General features: G+C 33.0%; 2 protein-coding genes across 2 annotated transcripts in view; both read left to right on the plus strand.

The window, feature by feature from the left end:
* The window catches only part of LOC114163158 (nuclear pore complex protein NUP205), a 33,546-nt gene extending 27,048 nt beyond the window's left edge, over positions 1-6,498 (plus strand). Inside the window, exons 31-45 of the mRNA XM_028047290.1 lie at positions 14-86; positions 189-379; positions 466-592; positions 682-759; positions 1,554-1,718; positions 3,557-3,724; positions 3,796-3,933; positions 4,140-4,283; positions 4,567-4,689; positions 4,806-4,901; positions 5,024-5,161; positions 5,270-5,370; positions 5,485-5,604; positions 5,759-5,891; positions 6,029-6,498. Coding sequence (XP_027903091.1) covers positions 14-86; positions 189-379; positions 466-592; positions 682-759; positions 1,554-1,718; positions 3,557-3,724; positions 3,796-3,933; positions 4,140-4,283; positions 4,567-4,689; positions 4,806-4,901; positions 5,024-5,161; positions 5,270-5,370; positions 5,485-5,604; positions 5,759-5,891; positions 6,029-6,109 — 1,876 coding nt within the window. The 3' untranslated portion in view covers positions 6,110-6,498. The remainder of the gene's footprint in view (positions 1-13; positions 87-188; positions 380-465; positions 593-681; positions 760-1,553; positions 1,719-3,556; positions 3,725-3,795; positions 3,934-4,139; positions 4,284-4,566; positions 4,690-4,805; positions 4,902-5,023; positions 5,162-5,269; positions 5,371-5,484; positions 5,605-5,758; positions 5,892-6,028) is intronic.
* Positions 6,499-11,892: 5,394 nt separating this feature from the next.
* Positions 11,893-14,983, plus strand: LOC114163333 (heme oxygenase 1, chloroplastic-like). Its single transcript, XM_028047579.1, has 4 exons — positions 11,893-12,596; positions 13,377-13,600; positions 14,407-14,514; positions 14,690-14,983. Exons 1-4 carry the CDS (start codon positions 12,185-12,187, stop codon positions 14,780-14,782), a joined length of 837 nt encoding a protein of 278 aa, XP_027903380.1. The 5' UTR covers positions 11,893-12,184; the 3' UTR covers positions 14,783-14,983.
* The last annotated feature ends 7,793 nt before the right edge of the window (positions 14,984-22,776 follow it).

The raw sequence follows: 22,776 nt of genomic DNA on the forward strand, positions 1-22,776 counted from the left end.
ATTGTATTGGCAGAGTCCTTGATGCGTCTCTTAGTGCTTCTGCTTCTCAGGACTGTTCATTGAAGATGGCATTCATACTCTCACAGGTAATGTTGATGTGTTTATCAACAATTTGAGTCATTCTGTTTTTATTTGTAAGCTTTTCAGACAGACTGATTTATGTTTATATAATGTGAAATTTCTCTCAGGTAGCATTGACATGCATGGCTAAGCTGCGAGATGAAAGATTTTTGTTCCCTGGCAGTATAAGTTCTGATAATATTACATGTCTTGATCTCATTGTCGTTAAGCAATTATCCAATGGTGCCTGTCTGACTATATTGTTTAAGCTTATTATGGCAATTCTTAGAAATGAATCTTCTGAAGCACTTAGGAGACGGTATGTTTCGTGTTCAGTAACTATTTCTGGTTTTGTGGCTGTATACGATTTTGATTTGCAAACTTACACTTGCATGTCTTGTACAGTCAATATGCTTTCCTTCTTAGCTATTTCCAGTATTGTCAAAATGTGGTTGATCCTGATGTTCCATCAACAGTTCTTCAATTCTTGCTCCTTAATGAACAAGACAATGAATATATTGATCTTCCAAAGGTATAATTTCTTGAATTGTTTCCAAAATCAATATTATAATTTGATGGCAGATTAAAACTTCACTGCAACTTTTACTTTTTTTTTCCCAGATTGACAATGAACAAGCAGAACTGGCTCATGCAAACTTTTCAACTTTGAGGAAAGAAGCTCAGAGCATTTTAAATTTGGTTATTTTCTACCCTTACTAAGCTTTTCTTTTCTAAACGCATTATTAAGAACACAATTTGTTTTAGGGCTTCGAACTAGTTTTCTTTAATTTTGACATGGAATAGAGAAAGGATCGTGCTTATGCTTGTTGGAGATTATGTTGGGAAGTCCTTAAACCAATTAATTTTAGCTGAAATAATTGGACAGCTTCTATTCTTAAAGTGTGCCTTATATATATCTGTTAGACAAGGAGATGGACCTTGTTAAGACGGTCTTTTGAGGTTGAGTTAAACTTAAAGTCCATTTTCAAAATATTGTACAATATATATTACAAGGAGATGGACCTAGGACTTATATTGAATCTACTTTTGGCATTGATATAATACATTTTTTCTTCCAAAATGTCTATTGAAAACTATTATTTCTTTAAAATAGAATGAAACAAGGGCACATTTAAACATAATAAAAAGAGGTATGTGTTTTTATTATCTGTAGACAACTGAGTTTTAGTTAAGATTCCATCCTCACATTAGACTGCTGAAATATCAATTCCTTTTGCTTCCCCAACAAGATATGGTGTTATAGGGTTCTTTTGTCCATGTGCTATTATTGAATATAGAGAAAGTAGGGATTGAGATTAATTCCCTTGTGTAGAAAATACACATAGGTGCTGTATTTATAAATAAGATATTAAAGATATCTTAACAGCTATCATTCTCAAGTTCTGGTCTGTTTAGCATTAATTTTCAGAGTCTGTTTCTATTCATTTTTCTTATGTCAATTATTTATGACTTCAGTTAATTTAAAATTTTAGGTCATAAAAGATGCTACGCATGGTAGTGAACCTGGAAAGACAATATCACTTTATGTTCTTGACGCATTGATTAGCATAGATCACGAGCGCTATTTTCTGAGCCAACTTCAGAGCATGGGATTTTTAAGGTCTTGCTTTACAGCCATAAGCAATGTTTGCAATCAGGTGTTTGTTCTTTCCACCATAAACTGTTGCCTCTATTTTGAAACTTGACAGCTTTTGGTTCGGCATTTGTAGACTTTTAATTCCTGCAACTAACACATAATTCTTTTAATGGTTGTTTTGGTTCTCGGAATATCGTTATACTTTTTGTTTTATTTAAGTGGTTTCATCCATTTGGTACTGAGGGGAAATTTCTGATTTGAAAATTTAATAATCAATAGGATATCTTTTTATCTTTGTACTACATGATGTAGCAATTCATTGTATGTGTTGTGTAGTTATTACTGGTGTGCTTGGCAACTTGTATTACAATGTATGCTTTCATTTTTTTCTCATTGATATTGTATTTAGGTTTTAGTTAGAATTCATATTTTAAATGTATCTAATGTACATGAGCCAAGGCTGAAAGCTGGCATGTTTGGCAATTGTTTTTAATAAACAATGGAACTGTTTGTTTCATGTCATCCCTATTTCCCAGGAATCTGAGAATAAGAATAATTATTCTCGTCTTGAAGATTTCTTTTTAAATCAAAGGAATGAGTGCTATAATCACTATACAAGTTGCAAACTAACTAGGTTAGCTCTACAACTTGATCAATTATATGCTACATTCTTAGGAATATTATTAAAGGGAAAAGAAATAAAAAGTGGTGGTGGTGGCAAACTAAACCCACTAAGAGAAATGAAAGTGTGGAAGATCACACCTATCCAAACAAAAGTCAGAAACAATACAAGTAGGTTCACAAACAGATCTCAATCCGTAAGTTGCCAAACCATCATCATACCTATTTCTCTCCCTGAAAGTATGGGAAATTCTGAAGTGTATACTCGTCATGGACTCAAACATTAAGGCATTTGTTAGCTTCCAAGGCACAACGTTTCACATTAAGCAAGTAATGAGTCTCAATCCAAAGAACTCCATCCTTTATGTATAATTTCCATAAACTGATCAATGCCCATGATTAGAGTATGCCCCATCCGTATCACATTTGATCCATCCTCCAATCCACCTGAATAATATGTGATTTCCTTGGCCTGCAAAAGAAAGAAAGGGCCTTTATAATTTTGAATTCATCAATAATGGAATACATATTACCCTGTTTCCAAAGAACCAGAAAGACTAAATTCTGTTCTTACTATGCCAAATCTGTGCTATTAATAATAGCAGAAATCATCATTCTCACTACCAAATTACTCCAATTTCAATGAAGTTGCATAATTGTCTTAATGCTTTGAAGCCATTTCCTCAACCAATTGCAAATGGACAGGTGAGAAACAAATTATTGGCAGTTTTGAATATATATTTTTCAGAAAAATTACACGCAGGTTTTAAGTAGTTTGTGCTCCCATGGCAAGGGAGTGAGTGTTTCATTCTCGTGGGAACGAAAGTTATCGTCTACAAGAACCACTTATTCCCATGACATTCTTCTAACTTTCATTTTATTTTTAAAAATATTTTTCTAATAAAATTACTACGGAACAAGCATGTCTTTGGGATCCACCGAGAATTTTCCTTTAAGAAACAATGGAGAAAATCAATTGCAAGAAGATGAAAAATCCTCAAGAACTAAAGAGCAAAGTTAAAGAAAAGGAACTAAAGAACAAAATTAAAGAAAAGGAACTAAAGAACAAAGTTAAAGAAACGGAACTAAGAGCATGAAACATTTGCATATTGTGCCAATCATTCTGAAATTGCCATACCACTGTTTGGATTCAGTTATGAGGTATGGGACTTGTCCCACAATGGAAGTATGGTATTTTTGTGTGGATTCATACAAGGCCGTGTGCTCTTGAACTACGGTGGAAAAAATAATACTGATTTATTTTATGTCTGGTTCAAGGATGGCGGCAATCTTTCACTGGACTCTTTACAGAGGGCATGCACTTTTGAGGCTGAACTTGCTTTACTACTAAGAATCAGTCACAAGTATGGGAAGTCTGGAGCACAGGTACTGTTTTCCATGGGCATATTGGAGCATTTTTCATCTGGCAAGGCAATCAATTTACAGGTGAGGGAAATTTTCCTTGTTAATGCCACATCTACTTTAATTCGACTTACTGAACAGTAAAGAATCTGCAGGGAAGTTTAAGGTGGGTTGAGACAAGACTTAGAAGAGATGTGGCTGTGGATTTTGATAGGCAACGGATGATTATAACTCCAGTCATGAGATTAGTGTTTTCACTGACATCCTTGGTTGATACATCTGACTTTTTGGAGGTTGGCTTTTGTGTTCCATTTACAATATTTTTAATATGATATGAATTTTCCCTGCTACCCTGTTAGGGAACCAATCATTTTACTACATTCCCTGCCAGGGAAGTTTTATGATTATTTCAATTGTGATTGAATTTTATTTAAAAGGGAATCCAATTTTCGTTGCATTGATGAAGATGATGTTTCATTCCACCTCGTGTATGATATAGGTGAAGAATAAAATTGTTCGTGAGGTAATAGATTTTGTCAAAGGGCACCAATCACTCTTTGATCAGGTTCTCCGTTTAGACATTGCTGAAGCAGATGAACTAAGAATGGAGCAGATCAATTTAGTTGTTGGTATTCTTAGCAAGGTATTGTTCAATTATTTCTCTATATTTAAGAACCTTTTACAACAAGTGTGATGGTAGCTTGTCAGATTTAGTGTAGGTGAAGCCACAATATTATATTTACGTAAGTTACAGTATAATTGAATTCATTGAGAACTTTACCTTTTACATATCAGGTAAAGCGTGATCTTTTATTCCATGCACAATGGTGACATCATCGTAGTTCTAGCTGCAAGAGGCTTCAGAATTCTACTTATGTAGCTATGGTCGTTTCTTTTTGTTGCTTTACATTTTTTATTTTTATTAGGTTTGGCCTTACGAAGAGAGTGACGAGTATGGTTTTGTTCAAGGGCTCTTTGGTATGATGCGTGCTCTTTTCTCACGTGATTCAAAGATTCCTAGTTTTGCTCAATCAAGAGTATCGCCTGAGGTGAGTTTGTAGTTTTCTTAATTAATGTTAGGTTATGGGAAATAATATATGACATTATGCATACATAGTATTATTGATCCTAATCTTATGGTGATATTGCCTTCATGAATTATCAGAATCAGAGGAATTCAGAACTACGGATGTTTAATTTGTGCTACAGCCTGAGCTCTTACTTATATTTTCTAGTCATAAAGAAATCCCTGAGATTGCAGGTATATTATACATTCAACAGGCAGTTTTTTATTGACCTTGAACTATTTTCCCCATTCAGCTAGTGTATGTGCATTCTTTCCCTCTAAACAGCTTTGTTTTCTCTTGTAATTTTCTGTCTCAGCCTTCAGATGCCTCGTCCAGTTACCCTACTTCTGTTGAACTTCAACAACCTACATTGAGCTTGCTCAATTCTCTTCTTTCTTCTGTTACAACTGCTCTTGAAAGGGCAGCTGAGGAGAAATCCGTATTACTGAATAAGGTGCAAATGCAAAAAAGCTTGTCTCTTTATCTTCTACACTTGATTTTGTCTACGTGATTGCCTTTTTAATATGGATGTATAAAAAACACCTTATTCGCACATCTGCAGATCCGAGACATAAATGAACTGTCAAGGCAGGAAGTGGATGAAATCATCAGTATGTGTGTCCGGCAGGACACTGTTTCATCTTCAGATAACATACAGAAAAGGTAAGTCATTTGACTGAGGTCTTTAATTTTACTTCATTGTCATGTTCTCTTAATTTCTAGTATCTTTCTCTTTTATGCATTACATTCTTTGTATGGTTTTAAAATTTTGTACAGGAGATACATCGCAATGGTAGAAATGTGTCGAGTTGTTGCTAATAGGGATCAGCTAATCATTTTGTTGCTTCCACTCTCTGAACATGTGCTAAATATCATCCTTGTCCATCTACAAGAAAGGTGAGGCTTTAAGTTGGAAAGGTGATAAGAATGTTAATGTTAACTGAAATTAGATAAAATGTTGGGTACGTGAAGATTAATGTTATATGGCCGAACTTTGGAGAAAATGATCTCTAATTCTGTAGGCTAATCTTTCTTTTTAATCTTCTGGTAGTTCTGCTGCGCTTGATTCAACCTTGACAACAAAAACAATTACATATGGTGCCAAGTATGATGCACAACAGGACGTTTCTTTGTTATGTGGAAAGTTAGTCCCAACCCTTGAGCGACTTGAGTTGCTGGGAGAGGTATGGATATAGTTCTTCTTAATGTTTCGATGGTTTTAAGTCAACCTCTTGAATATGGCCTTATCTGCTAGATTGTCTGTATTTAGTGGAAATCGGGTTTCCCCTAATTGACCAATTCTAGTATGCTTTCTTTTCAGGATAAAGTAGGGCACAATCTCAAAGTATTCCGTAGATTGGCAACTTCTGCCAAAGAGCTTGCAATTCAAAAATTGATATAAAATGTATTTAAAAAATTGCTTCACTGATATTAATTGCTTGGGCGCTGTAAATTATTTAAGTTCAAAGTAGTTTCACAGAATTCAGTTCAAGCTGTAACAAATCAACTTCACACTTTTTTGTTGTGTAGATGCTATTTCTGAATTTTTGTATTCAAGCTTGGATGAAATTTAAAAGTCGTCTAGGAATGGCAAAGCGACAAATTTAAAAGACGTCTTGCAGCAATATTTGCGCTTTGGTCTTTAGGTTTTAGGGATAAATTTGATTTATCCTTTTATAGGGTCACAAATTAGTTTTAGATCTGGTCTCCACTATATTTTGTATTTTTGTTGTGATAAGATTGAATGTTATTTACGATATCAATATATAACTTGGATGATAAACAACATAATCATGTTTTAGCATTCTTGTTTTTGTAAAAATGAAAAGCTAAATTTATGCTTTGGTAGCTATACATTTTTGTAATATACAGAAACTTGAATAATTCTATTATAACGATTTAATTATGGTTTTTAAAATTAATTTGCTAATAATGGAGTTCTGTAATTAGAAAATATTTGTATCTTCTAAGTTAGAAAATTTAAACTAGCTTGTTGGTAGTTATATAAATCCATTCAATCGGAAAATCCACTTTTTAAGTTGACCGACTTGACATTGTCCGGCTCCTTGTTTTTAATAAATAAATGATTTCATTAGTTATTAGCATAATTAGTATAATTCAGACGTTATCCAATGTTTCTCTGAACATTGTCATTATTCGAAGCTATTAACAGTTGGGGGTAACAATACATGTAGGATGACAACGTGGATTGGTCAGTTAAATATAGACTAATTTTTTTTAGTTTGTTCAACATAATGTTTTATTTGCTGTTTGCATAAGAATTTTAATAATTTTATTTTTATTTAACTAAATTAATAAAAATAATAATATATATTGGTATAATTTTAAAATTAAAATTATATTTATAATTTTTAAGTGCAAGTTATTAAAAATAGAAATGATTTAAAGTGGATTGAAATAAAGGAATAAATGTGAATAAATAAATTACTTTTGGAATATGATATTTAAATGACCAAATTATTTTTGAATAAGTGAGAAACCCGAATGAGCAAGTTATTAAGTAAAATTATGAACTACATGTGCTAGAGTGGCTAGATTTTAGAAGTTTAAGCAATGCCGGTTAATTTGTAGTTGATTTACACAGGCTGCAAGTTATGATGTCCTGAATATCAGAAATAATATCTTGAATATCGTTATTTATGATGTACACGATGGAACCCAAAAAAAGCGGTTTTAAGATTTTTATTTCATAAAATTATTTGTAGATTTATTTAATTTGATTCGGATGTAATTACCTGTGAGTAACGATTTGGAAAATGATTATAAAATATACTTTTATATTTTTAAAAATATCAACACTATCGAACTTCATGCTAAAAATTATACATCTTAATATTATATATATATATATATATATATATATATATATATATATATATATAAATATATATATATATATATATATATATATATATATATATATATAATATTAAATGGCTAGTAATAGTCTTTTAAGGTCGTTGGAATTAAGTACCTAGATTATCCTTCCATAATATGTTGGGTGGGCAATTTTCTTGTGCAAATAGACCAAAAATATAAGAAGTGAATTAAATTATGTTTTTAAATCTTCTTAAAACTTTGCAGATATGATAATATGCTTTCAGACGATAATTTAAGTTAACAAATAATCTGATTTTTTATGTTCTAAAATTTAGTTTATAAAACTTTCCTATTCATTATTGTACCATAATATTATATAATATATAATTGGTAAAGATTAGTCGAGTTTTAAAATAGACAATGATGACTAACCTATTGTTTAAGTATTATTTAAAATTTTGTATTCTTGTCTAAAATTTAACTTGATTTGTTCATGACTAACCTATTGAATATTATTTAAAATATAATTATTTTTTATTAAGATAGAGTATTTTTTAAATCACCGTCATTTTTGACTAAGATAGAATATCGTTTAAACATCGATTACTTGTAACTAAACAAATTATAATTTAAGAGATTGTAGAGTTTTCTCACTAAAAAAGATCAATGTCTTACAATGTATACAAAGTATAAAGATTCTAGTATACCGCTAAATGAACACAATAGTGTTTTTGAAAGCTTTTATGAGCACATAAAGATTTTAGGAGTGTTTTAGCACTTATTAAATAATCTCTTTTTCTTTTCCTTCAGATGATAACTTTATATAAAACTTGGAAGACAAAGTTGTTACAAATGATTTTCTAGTAATTGAGAGCTTTGAACTTATAGATCTTCATCTTCTAGCATTTCACAAAGTTGAATGTGGAGATGCATTAAATGCTAATATCCTCTTAAGCATCATTCCTAGAGATAACAATACTTTTCAACACTAGGTTAGAAGACCTTTTACTCAAAATTAAGTAAAAGCAAAGACCGTACAAGGCTTATAGTTAGATTTGAGTTGACATAAGCTTATGTGGGGAGATTGTTTAAACAAAAACAACTTTAGCCTATATTTACAAACATCTTGATGTTGACTTTTGCTAGCAGAAATTATCTTGGAAATTATCTTGGTAGACAAAAGAAAAATATTTCATGAAACACAAGATAAGCTTCGAGAACACTTTTGTTAAGGTACACTATAAGCTTATAAACTATATATGGCTATCATTTGATGAAGTCTTCACTTATCAGATAAACCAAAGATTGTAAGGTGTTGTATTGTTTATTAGATGAAAAACTTGTGTCTTAGATGATTTGTTGTTTTTCAAAGACATTATCTTACAAACAAAGCATCTTCATGTTTTACATTTTATTGTGGCAAGCACTTAATCAAAACATGAGAGTTTTCATAATGACACAACAATAGGTAAAGTTTTCACAAAAAAATAATTACCATAAACTTGTAGATATAATATAAAGCATAAGTTTGATGGATTGTCAATCTTTTCAATAACACTAAATTTCATTAGTTAAATTACACTAGTGAAATATAATTCTTAATTAATATGAGTACATTTTACAATGTTTGAAAAGATGAAAACAAATTTCAACATAGAATTAGATTGTTGGTTACATATATAAAGCAAAACAAAAATTACCAAAAAAGTCTTTCACTTATTACTTTGAAGTACTCTATTTGAGCTTGTGCATATCAAAATTTACCCCTTAACTTGTGCTCTCTCTTATTAAAGCATAAAAAAAAAGACTCTACCTACTTTCATCCACGGACCTTAGAAGGTCATTAGGAGGGCGATGGTACCCCCAAAATTTGTAACTTTTTTTTTTATATTTTTTTTATAGAATATAATATTTAATGTTAATAAATAATAAAATATAAAATTAAATATAATGAAAAATAATAAAATTTATTTAGATATTTTTTTGGTTCTTTTTCATTTTAAGTTTATCATCTTTTGTATTCATTTACTGCTTTTACATATCTTCTTTTATTTTTTATTTTAAAAAATATAAAGTTAGACACAAATTTATTATTCTCACCTTCATTCCTCATCAATTCTCTTTCCTCTTCTAAGATAAAAAAGGTAACTCTCTTTTATCTTTTGATAGTGAAATATTAGTTTGATATTTTTAGTATTTTTTCTCTTATGAGTTTTTTGTATATTTATTTTTTTATGAATAAAGAGAAGTTATGTACTGTATGTTTTTACATAACTATTTCTTATATGTGACTTGATTAACATATATTTTTTTTTAATAATTACGTCTCTCAATTTTTTATTAGATTTTGATAAATTAATTCTTAGTCTTAATTTTAAAAAAAAGGTATATCGATAAAGAATACAATAATAGATTTATTTTTTAAGTGATAAAAAGGAAAGATACACGTGAAGATGAAAACAATACAAATTTACTTCTTCACCTATTTTCATCGATAATACTAAGGATTCAATTGTTGAATTAGATAACCCTTTCTTAAAATTCAAGGAATTATAGGTGAAAAATTTCATATTAATTATTTGGAATTATAAGTTGGAAAGTTCATATTAATTTTTTGGAATATCTAATATCGAAGGAAAAAGATGAAATTAGAAAAACTTATTTAAAATGGGTTCCATATCAAATAAAACTTCAAAACTATAATTTTTATAAAGGAAAAATATACAACAAGATCTCAATATACTAAATTATATATACTTTTGTTATATTAGTGACAATGATTAAATATATAAAATTTGAGTATATTATTTTGGTCCCTTCAAAATTTTCTATCAAGATCCGCCACTGCCTACTATTTAGGCAGCAACAACAAAGAGGTGGTAGGACAGAGTTTGGACCAAATCAACAAATTTATTCAACCACTTCCCTCTCTTAATAATCAAAGGATAAGAATAAGACGATTAGCACAGTCGAAGATGTTCGTATTTGTTATCCCTTGACTTTGACGTGAATTTAAAAATTTACGTGATCAAAAACAATTCTTTTATATGTGATTTTCTATTTGGCATAAATTTAAAAATTTACATCCAATGTAAATTTTTACGTCCAAAGTAATTTAAAATTTACGCCGGACCTAGGACGTCTCACAAAAATGTCTTTATAATGTCTATGATCACTTTCTTTTTGTGATTTTGATATTTTCATTCTCTTTTCAAGTGACAATTATAGGAAACTTGTTTCTCCCTACATTGGTGACCTCAAAGGCAATTTTTTTCATCTTTGTGAGTGCTTTTATGTTAGGGAGAGTTATGCTCGATTGGATTGTGGTTAAATGTTGTAATTGAGGTTAGAGGTTTAAACCTTCATTTTGCTTTTTAATTTCATACCATGATTATTCAAGTTATATAGTATAGTGGGCAACCTTTCTTTTCCGACTTGTATATAATATTTTAGATTTTTTCTTGTTTTGCTTACTTTTATGTTAGATTGTACTTTTTTTTATTAAAATTTTAGTTGAAAGTTATATTGTATAAGGAGATTTCTCTTATTTGAGGTAAAATCAAATGATTTGTTTTAAAGTCTAAAATTTATGTCAAACATATACATAAATTTATGTCCCCTGATCAAATATTGGTTTTTGATGTTCATCATCTTCACGACACCCAGGTGGAGTGTTTCCTACACGTTCTTTTAATATCTTATATTTTAAAAATCAAAAACTAAATTACATAATGAAACCAATTTGACCTATATTTACACAACATAATACATAATGAAAACAAAAATTAAACTATTTATCCACAGTGAAAAAAATTAAATATAATAGATGAATATTGAGATAAGAAAAGCAATTAAGCATAAGATTAAAACAAATACGTGTGTTTGCGTGTTTATACGAAAAATCTCAGTGAAATTCTTTGTACAACTAGAGTCCATTTCAAACGGACAACCAACCAACCTCTCCTTCACTCAAATATTCATATATATAATTTTAAAGACATTATTATGGCTTCATAAATTATTTCACTAATTTTTCATCAAAATATTATCATTTCATAAAAAAAAAAATCAATATATATATTTTATCTAAGTGACGCTAAATTTAATATAATTAGAAAAAGTTTCGGTTAATTAAGTTTTATCGCAAAGAGTTAGTTGTTATTATCGTTATTTATTTATACTATTTTGGTCATTGCTTTCTTTTACAAAGAAAATAATAACAGATATTAGTTTAAGATTGTTACGAGAGAAATTGAAAGTAATATAATTAAGAAATTAGAAACAGTAATTAGTTTGAGATGTTTTAAAAGAAAAACAATGGATAACTACAGAGTCCAACACATAGAAGAAGGAACATAGAAAGTTTCGCTGTTTGTTCAAATCTCCAGACTTCTCCGACAATCGTCCTTCACTCTATCTTCGCACCAATCAACACCTATTATTTTTTCATATTCTTTATATTTTATTATAATTCTTATTCCCGATCCATCGCTTTTTCTTGAAGATTACTGCATCATCCACTCCTCTTATTTTAATCTCTGTATCGCACGCACACACACACTCACTCACACAAGTACCGTGCCCGTTCTTCTGCTGCGCCTTCACATCAACGTTTTCGTGCACTCAACTATCTCCAATGGCGTCACTAATAGCTGTGTCGCAGACCCAATTGCTGTATATTAAGCCCCGTTTGGTGTCGCCGCCTCATCAATCTCGCTCCGTTTTCTTGCCAACGGGGTTACCAGCGGGGGTTCGAGGGCTCCGGGCTACCATGCCGAGAAAGGCGGTTATTGTGTCGGCGGCGACGGCCGAGACGCCGAAGAAGAAGGGGGAGTCGAAGGGGTTCGTGGAGGAGATGAGGTTCGTGGCGATGAGGTTGCACACCAGGGACCAGGCCAGGGAGGGTGAGAAGGAGGTGAAACAACCCGAAGAGAAAGCCGTTACCAAGTGGGACCCAACTGTTGAAGGGTACCTCAAGTTTCTTGTGGATAGTAAGGTCGTTTACGACACGTTAGAAGACATCGTTCGAGAGGCTCCTCATCCTTCTTGTCAGTGTCGCTTTTCTCCCTCGATATTTTACTGAAATGCTTTTGTTTTTTGCGTTTGCGTTTTAATGAAATATTTGAGGTTCGGGTTTTTTTTGGATGTGGTGGTGATTGTGAGGTCGTCATTCTTGGGGCTGATGTGTGTCTTTGCGTTGTGGTTTTCTGTTCTACGAGTTGCATGAGTTTTATGTGATGCTTGTTTTAACTCCAACTAATCATGAGTTGCAATTAATAATTGTTGCTATATTTTATAGCCAAATGCTAACCAGTGTCTCTTATTAAGAAATTAAAAGGAGAATTTTGTTTCTTCTTTCAATTTGTTAACCAGTGTTAGCAAGTGAGTTGTGGTGAATCTTAGCCCTTTTTGTTGTTTAATTCAAGAGTCTACTTATGGTGTTTGAGTCTCTGCTCCTGTCTTTGGCTATTTCGTTTCATTGATTTCTAATTTTTGCTTTTGTGTGCCCATATTGTGATCTTCGTAAGGTCTCCCATTTTTTTTATTGCTAATGTTTTGTGCAAACGATCATCCATAGTATTTTGGGAATGAAGGTCATTCGAATCGCCTGATTCGTTCACGTTTGACTTGATGATGCTGAAGATAAATTGATTGTAACCAATTTTTGTGAGCATGATTTTTCTACTTCAGTGAGTGTTTCTTGTTGTGATCCATACAGGTTCTACTATTCTATTACATCTACCATAGCTTCAACTAACATGTTGATGTCTGTATATATGTTCAAATCCAATTGTTAAATGTCCCATGCATTTCTCTTTCTTGTGTAGATGCTGAATTCAGAAATACTGGATTGGAAAGGTCTGAAAGTTTGAAAGAAGATTTGGAGTGGTTCAAGGAGAAAGGTTATACTATTCCTGAACCTTCTTCTCCAGGACTTAGCTATGCACAATATCTCAAGGAATTATCCGTGAATGATCCTCAAGCATTCATTTGCCACTTTTACAACATCTACTTTGCTCATTCAGCTGGTGGTCGAATGATCGGGAGAAAGGTAAACATTTACATGCATGCTTAACGAGGTTCAATTATGTTGTCACAATTTTTTAGAACATCTTTGGTTGAGTGCTATTTACGGGCTGGAACATCAGTTTTATATGATTTATAGACGCATTCATATCTGGGGATATATTCTCATTTGTCCTCTCTTATGGATTGTTTACCACTCTATATTTCTCCTCCAAGATTGTGAGAACATAATGAAGTTTTTAATAAAGTGGGAATATCTCATCTTTCTTTTACGTCTGCAAAGTTTTATGTCTGAAACCAGTAGAAGGTATATATCAACTGGCATGTGGCTATTTCCATACAGATATTTGCATAATGTTGCACATATGTACCGTGTGTTCTATTTTATTAATATGTCGGTGTTATTTAATCAATAAAACTAGAGAGTGCATACACATATAATTACCATATCACTTAAAAGAACAATAGACATCTCAGCCCAAAGCCCTTTCTGAAGCATTTTGATTATAAGCTTTTCAAAAGTAAAATACGCAATACACCTGAACCTGAAAAGCAATGCAACAGTAAGGATTAAATTTATGCTTTTTTGAATTTATTACAAAGCATCAAAGAAAAAGAAGTGATAACAAGCTTCTTACAAATCTGGGTTCCTACTTCTTTTGTTTTGGATGAAATTTGTTTATCTCCAAATGTAAATTGTTCTTACAACACTAGACATCCATCCTTTAGGCTTCACTATGTTCTAAATATTTTGCTTTCATTATGACCTGACGAGATAAAGGCTAATACTTATCCTTTCTATAATCAGTAAATTCTTCCTGCATCTTACAGGTTGCTGAACAGTTACTTGACAACAAGGCATTAAAGTTCTACAAATGGGACGGTGACCTTCCCCAGTTGTTGCAGAACGTGAGGGACAAATTGAATAAAGTTGCTGAAGTAAGTTTCTTGACTTTCTTAATTATTTGCATTTCTTTCCAATTGTCTAAGGAATCATCAATAGGTTTATTTCTGTTGCGGTCTTATACCTAATTAGCAAAGGATACAATGATAGCTTCCAAATTTTCTTAGTTAGGGTGTTGAATTTACCTTTTTGTTATTCCTTTTTTAACAGGGTTGGACTAGGGAAGAAAAGAACCACTGTCTGGAAGAAACAGAAAAGTCGTTCAAGTTATCGGGAGAGATTCTCCGACTGATTCTATCTTGATATTAAAGTTCCCTGCTGTATGTGCTATATCTGTAAAATTATGGTTATTAAAGTGCATGGCGGAAGCCAAGAACCTTATATGTGAATTATTTAATTTCCAATGCAAAGGAATAACAGGACTGATGTTGATTAACTTGCATTTGTCTAATGGGGCTTTGATGAGTCCTTTGTTGTTGTGAATAGGACCTTTTAAAAAAAAAAGGCTTCCATGATATTGATAGAAGCTGACTTTTATTGATAAAAGTAGCAAGAGACCAACTCGAGTTACTTGATCAGAAAATTCAGAAATGTAAAGATAAATTTAGAAGTCAGTATCTACTTTGAATTTCTATCCTAAATCTACTTCCTTCACGGATTTTTCTGTCAATTCAGGCTCCACTTGCTTTATCTATCTTTTCCTTAAATTCTTGTTCCCTCTAAATCGTATATCCCTTGCCCACAACACCACCTTTATTTCCTCTCTAATGGGCTAGATTCACCGTGTCATGAGGGTGAAGGAGAAGGTCAAGATCCTATCAGAGTGCAAGAGAAACATCCAATTATTTAGATTGCAGTCACTTTTGTCTAAAATTAAGTATTGATTGGACGTTTACTATTAACTAAACTGGTTTTCATGGAAAGGTTAGTTTTAGTATACTATAGTTAAATAGTTGGTTATAGTTGATAGTTTATTATGTAGTTTTCTTTGTATTTGTACAAGTGTTTTCTCGTAAATGACTCCTAAATAAGTCAGTGTACTTGTGATTATGCATGTAATGTGAATAATACACATATTTGTTCATAATTATTTTCTCTCTTCTCTTTCTTCATTTTCACTAAGATGGTATTCAGATCAAGTTTTCGATGATCTTAGTTCTGCTTCTCGTCTCAGTTCGTGCACCTCTTTATTGTCTTCTTCCTTCTTGTTCGTTCGTTATTGTTTTTCATTTCTCTCTGTTCTTGTTTGTGACAATGGTTGACATGTTTGTTCCTCTTCGCATTTTTCAATTTGGCTTCGTTCTCGTTCGTGACAACTAATTGAAGTGTTTGTGTTTTTTTTTTGTTCTTCGACCAATTGCTTCCTTCTAGTGCTTCACCGTGTTCCTTGGTGTTATTGTCTTGGTTTCGCAATTCGCGATCTGAAATCATTCTTGTTTATGACAAGTAATTGAAGTGTATGCGTTCGATTTTGTTGTTTCTTTGGCCAATTACTTCCTTACAATGTTTCGATGTGTTCGTCAATGGTACTGTGTTTGGTTTTCGGTGCTTGTTCCGCTTTCATTAACGCTTACTGTTCAATACATTGTTTGCTCTTTCTCAGTTCTCTTGCTCAGTGTTATGGCTACATATTCCTTTTCGACTTCTATTGCAGAAAAACTAGACGATTCCAATTATTTACAAAGGTGTTAATATGTTGAACCAGCCATTAAGTCACACAAGTTGTAGCAGTTTGTTGTCAACTCAATGGTTCTAGCTATATATCTTACTGAACTTGATCGTGCTAATGACATCGTCAACATGCTATTCTTGAAGGTTTGCTTGCTGATTATGCTATTGCTGTATGTTATTGAGAGTAAAAAACACACACCATCAATTGTAGAGATAAGCGTTAAAAGATATGTTACGGAGACAAAAACATTAGTTCGACCGTTGCTGAATTATACACAAGGTTCGTTTTCCAAAGGTAATTCTTCCAGAGGTAGCTTTTGTGGATCCTCTCGTGGTGGTGGTCCGTCCATTTAGAGGACATGGTGGCAAATTTGCTAATTTCTTGTGTCAAATCTGTCTGAAGTTTGCACATACAGCTTATGCTTGTCATTTTAAATTTGATGCTTCCTTTCATCCTCTTGATTATTGGTGCTTCATTGATCAAGCACAAATTAAAACCAACTTCTCTAACTCACTTAATTTAATCTTCACATGTTAGAAAGATATCATGAGTTGGAAAATTAGAGGTATAATTTTGTTCGCATATGTCATGAATGAAAGAAGACAAGTCTAATACGAGACTAGAATTTATTTAGAATCTAAGAAACTTAAATAACTCAAATATAATCTTCCAAAATTATAATCACCTAAAATTAATTAAAAAAAGGGAATTTCTAAATAATAGTACTGCATCATGATCAATAAGCCAAAAGAAAATAGGTTGCGCATGTGGATATCCGCAACACGAAAATGACATCCATTTCAGCATTATTGTGGATGTCTACATCTGGTATTCAATTTTTCATAAAAATAATTTTTAAATTTTATAAAATTAAATTAGTTTCATTAATTGAAAATAAATTAAAAAAATACTATATTAATGTTTATAAATTTACTACATCAAATGGATCAAGAATGAAAGCAAAAAAAATTTCAAAATGAAAATTAAAGAAAAAATTAGGTTTCGAATGTGGATATCCACAACACAGAAATGACATTCGTTTCAGTATTAGTGCGGATGTCCACATCCGATTATATAATATATATATATATATATATATATATATATATATATATATATATATATATATATATATATATATATATATATATATCAGAAACAAATAACAACATTCAACCAACAACATTTATCAGTCTCAACCAAGAATATTTGTCAGCATTTAAAATAAGATGCAATGATACAAATATGAACACTTACTTGGTTGTGTAAATGACAAGAACTTTGGAAGAAGGAACAATGAGAGGTTGGAACAGGGACCACCGAGAAGTTGCATTGAGAGCTTCGAATAGGGACCACAGGCACAATTGCTGAGAGCTTGGAACAAGGATCACAGGCACATGCAGTTAGAAGAGGGAACACACGATACAAGGACCATGATCAGCGAAAAAACGTTTAGAGCAAAACGTTACTATGGAGAACACACGACGCGTAACGAAATAAATTTGGAGGTGTAGGGAACTATTAGGAACAAAAGAAGTTTGAAGGTGCATTCTTTCGTTAAAAACAAAAGGCATAGTAACTTTTTTTAATTACCTCCAACAACCAAAATAGGTGAGTTTATTATGGTTATAAATTCTGACATTTGGGATACCGAAGAAAGTTTTAGGGAGAAGTCTCCTTAAACCATTCTTCATCAACTTGGGCTTATTCCTTAGTACGTGATGCTTCATTATTCATTTATAAAAGGCTAAAATACTCCCTTGGTCAATGTTTTCGCTCGAAAATCTCAAATAGGTCCATAGATTTTTTTTAATCTCAATTTGGTCCATAATTCTGCAAAATTGATTCAATTATGCCCAAATCATTAACAACGTTAAGTTGAGTAATGATTTTTTGTATAATACTGTATACGTTTCAATGGATGGCTGATGTGGATTTAATTTTTAATGTGAACAGTACAAGGTGGAATTAATTTTTGAATTAAGCAGACATGTTTTTCAAGGTCGTCGTTTTGTTTATTCATTTCATAATTATAACGTCGTTTTGGGATGATTTTAAAACTAGGGATTAAGAGAAATAAGGATTGCGACAAGGGATTGGGATTGCGAGGTGGAGGAACGCAAGGCGGAGGAAGGCGCTGCCATTTTTCAAGGTTGATTGCAATCTCCTGGCTTTATCGTGACTTCATTGTTGAGCGAAGGTCATCTACATTGAAGGTTAGAAGTTGGATTTGGGAATTTTTTTTGTTATTTTCGTTGATTGGGGTTTAGGGTTTTTTCGACTTTGGTTTTTTATTTGCTTTGTTTTCATGGATGGAAGTGTGGGAGTGTTGTCTGATTGGGGTTTAAGCAATTTCATTTTCCATTTTGTGCATGGGTTTGTGGTACTCCAGAAGACATTGGAGGAGCAGGTTCTTCCAGTCAACCATTCAAGTGAGGATGAGGTTGGAGGAGTAGGATCTGGTGATGAATTTTCAGATATTGAGTGGCACTCAAATGAATTCTTTACTGCAACCGACAGTGATGAGGAAGACAATGATAAAGAGAGTTATGGAAGCTTTCCAACCTTCTCAATGCCAAAAAGTATGGAGCAATACAAATGGGAAGTTGGTACTTATTTCACAGAGAAAAAGGAATTTACAAATGCTATTTGAACATATGCATTGGCAAATGGAAAGAATTTAAGATTTGATCGAAATGACAGGAGTAGAGTAACTGTCAACTATTTCGGTGCCGAAGGAAAGTGCAATTGGTATGCTTACTGTGCATATATGTCTGCAGTGAAGTCTTGGCAACTTAGGAAAATAATTGATGAGCACAGTTGCAATAGAGACTTTAATGTGAAGTTAATGAATGCAAAATGGATATCCCGCATATGAAGGTCATGGATATCCGTGACAAGGTATCTAGGAAGTGGAATGTCTGTATATCTAGAAATATGGCTTTCAGATCAAAAGCTATTGCAAGAGATGCTGTTGATGGTTTATTCACAGAGCAATATAGAAGAATATACGATTATGCACATGAGCTTTTGAGAGGAAATTTGGGTTCTACAATGAAGGTTAAAGTGGAAAACATTGATGGTGAAGTCATATTTAGTAGGTTTTATGCATGCCTAAAGGGATGCAAAGATAGTTTTGCCGCGTGTAGACCTATTATTGGAGTGGATGGCTGCTTTTTGAAGGGCAAGTATGGTGGAGAGTTATTGACAGCAGTTGGAAGAGATGGCAATGACCAAATTTTGCCAATAGCATATGCGGTTGTAGAAGTGGAGAACAAGGACTCATGGAGATGGTTCATGGAGCTTCTAATAAATGATTTGGGTGGGGATACAGTCGGTGCATCATGCACCTTTATATCAGATCAGCAGAAGGTGAAATTATTATAATATTATACTATAATGCTACTTTATGTCACTGTATGTTGATCACTAAAGTTTCTGTACTTCACAGGGTCTGCTTCAAGCTATCCAAGAACTTCTTCCTGGACTGGATTAGAGATATTGTGTCCGACATCTCTATGCCAATTTTCGCAAGCAATTTCCAGGAAAAAACTTCAAGCGTCTCATGTGGATGGCTGCATATTCCACATATCCACAAGGTTGGGAGAAAGAAATGCTGAAAATTAAGGAGCTGAATGAGGACACATTCAAATACTTAATTGCGATTCCCCCAAGGTAAGTCAAATATTCAAAGTTAGTTACTTGATTTTAGTATTTAATGACTTAATTTTTTGTATACTGTTATGTTAGGTTCTGGTCAAGATCACGGTTCACTATAAGACCTCAATGTGACACTGTGGTCAACAACATGTGTGAGTCATTCAATAGTGTGCTACTTCAAACTCGGACCAAGCCCATCATAAGCATGTTAGAGGATATTCGAGTGTACATCATGAAGAAATGGGCCAGCAACAGAAAGAAAATTGTAGCTTATAAGGGGTTAATCATGCAAAAAATGTTGGATAAACTTAAACACGAATCAAAATTAGTGAGGCATTGGTTACCAAGGTACATTGACACTTTGATCCTTTTTTTCTCCTTTTCAGTTTGTCCCCTGTCATTACAAAATATTTGTATTTTTTATTGTAATTAGGTGGGCAGGAGATAAGTTGTTTGAAGTCCGCCACACCTCAGCACTTGGAGAATAATTTGTGGTAAACATTGATAAAAGGGAGTGCACGTGCAGGAAATGGAGTGTCAGTGGAATTCCATGCTGTCACGCCCTAAGTGCAATCAAGTTTTTGAACATTAATGCAGAAGATTTCATTCTAGATTGCTTTAAAAAGTGTACTTATGAACAAACATATGCATCGATTGTTTACCCTATCAATGGTGAATAAGTGTGGGAAGTAACTTTTTATCCAGATGTCATGCCTCCAAAAAAATGGATCTTGCCTGGAAGACCTAAGAAGAAGAGAAGATTGGAGCCATGGGACTTAAAGAAAGATGATACTCAAATGTCTAATGGAGGGTTTCGTAAGAGGTGTAGTGTATGCAGGCAACTTGGACACAATAGGAACTATTGTCCTATTCGACCATAGCAGACTAAATCACAACCTGCACCACACTGGCCCAATAGTTGGTCCATCACAACCTGGCCCAACTGGTGCTTCATCACAATCTGCACCACCACAATCTGGGCCAGCAGCAGTTGCTCCACCGCAATGTGCTTCATCACAATCTGCTTCATCACAATCTGGGCCAGCAACAGTTGCTCCACCACAATCTGCTTCATCATATTCTGCTCCATCACAATCTGGGCCAGTACTTGCTCCTCCACAATCTGCTCCACGAAGCCAACAAACAGCAGGGCCACCAAATACGCGCCCAACAGGTGCAGTCCAACCAATGAGGACCAAGCTAAAAGCTAGAAGGGGACGTGTTTGGAAGTCATGAATTTGAAGGGGACGTGTTTGGAAGACATGTTTTAAAAGTGTTGATCCCATTTTGATTTTCTGCATCTGTTGTAATGATCAAACCAATGCCATTATTCTGTGCTGTTATTTTGTTCATTTTATGCATGTGCTGTAATGGTGAAACGAATTGATATTTTGTGGTTTTTTTTGGCTTTGTTATGAGCATGGGTCTGTCATGTAACTCTGCAGTACATTTGTGATCAACATCTATATAACAGTTTGGATATTATGTTATCAAATTGGGTCTGATATAGCAATTTCTTTATTCAGTTATGATATGGTATATGAGGCCAAAAGTTTGGGTCTGTTATATCAACACCAAAATGATATGCTTAAATCAAACTTTTTCATTCAATACACAATCAAAATTTTACAATGCATTATGGATTTTTCATCAACAACGAAAATAAGATTACATTCAATACACAAACAAAACAAACCTCCCAAAATAACACCCTTATCCTATTTTCCAAAATCATGACAGATTTTTCTAAACTAAGAATTTTCATCCTTTACCCGTACATTTCTTCCATATTCAGCACACTAACATCCCTTTCTTCATTCTTCGTGACTGGACCAACAATTTCTTCATTTTCCTCTCCACTGAACCAACTAAAGTAATTGCAGCCAACCCATTGTTCAGAACCCCTCTGTCCAAAAAACATACATACACTCGTCAAAGATCTCCTGCTTAACTTAAACGAAAAAAAATCAAAGTTCCATGGATCTTACCTTATACTTAGGACATCCCCAGAATTGTTTTCCCCTATTTTTAGGGGTTCTAGCAGTTCTCAAGACAACTTTCTCACCACAATAGCAAACAGGCATTGAACCCAACCTCTTTGACCCACCTCCATGACAAGAATCACTTCGATTTTGCACCCCCAACCCATTGCAAGAGCACGTCGACCATGAATGAGAAGAAACCATAAACAAACTATTCTCTTCTCTCCTTTCAGTTCCTGCCACCTAAAATGCTAGGGCAAACTACTAAATGTTACTAAATAGGAGAACATCACGTCATTTGCACTGCTTCTCACAATTAATTGACAGCAAAGCATGTACAAAACTCCAGGTCATCAGCAGTAAACGCCGTTTATGAAGAAATAACGGAATGGGCATAATTGAATCAATTTTGCAGAATTGTGGACCAAATTGAGATTAAAAAAAAATCTATGGACCTATTTGAGATTTTCGAGCGAAAACATGGACCAAGGGAGTATTTTAGCCTTTATAAAAAGGGTTCTGAGGTGATCTACGTTTTGGTTGATGTTGATGATATTTGTATTAGAAGGAGTTATCAATCTCATACAACATATTATTGCCTAGCTTCATGCCACTTTTTCTCTAAAACAACTTGCTCGGTTAGATTATTTTCTTAGTCTTGAGTTCAAGTAGTTATCTGATAAGTCCATTCTTATGACTCAGACCAAGTACATTCGAGATCTTCTTCATAAAACTCACATGGCTAAGCTCATGCTATATCTTCTCCTCTGGTCTTTAACTATAAATTGTCCAAACATGGTGCTGATGTTTTTTCCAGATCCTACACTGTACAAATCTATTGTTGGTGCTTTATAGTACGCTGAGTAGACCAGAAATCAGTTTTCTTGTTAATAGAGTGCCAATTTATGGCCAATCCTATTTATTCTCATTGTGCAGTAGTTAAGCGCATCTTAAGGTATCTTAAGAGAGTTTGGTCTTCATTT

The sequence above is a fragment of the Vigna unguiculata genome, chromosome 9 (genome assembly GCF_004118075.2).
Source record: "Vigna unguiculata cultivar IT97K-499-35 chromosome 9, ASM411807v1, whole genome shotgun sequence".
Lineage (NCBI taxonomy): Eukaryota > Viridiplantae > Streptophyta > Magnoliopsida > Fabales > Fabaceae > Vigna > Vigna unguiculata.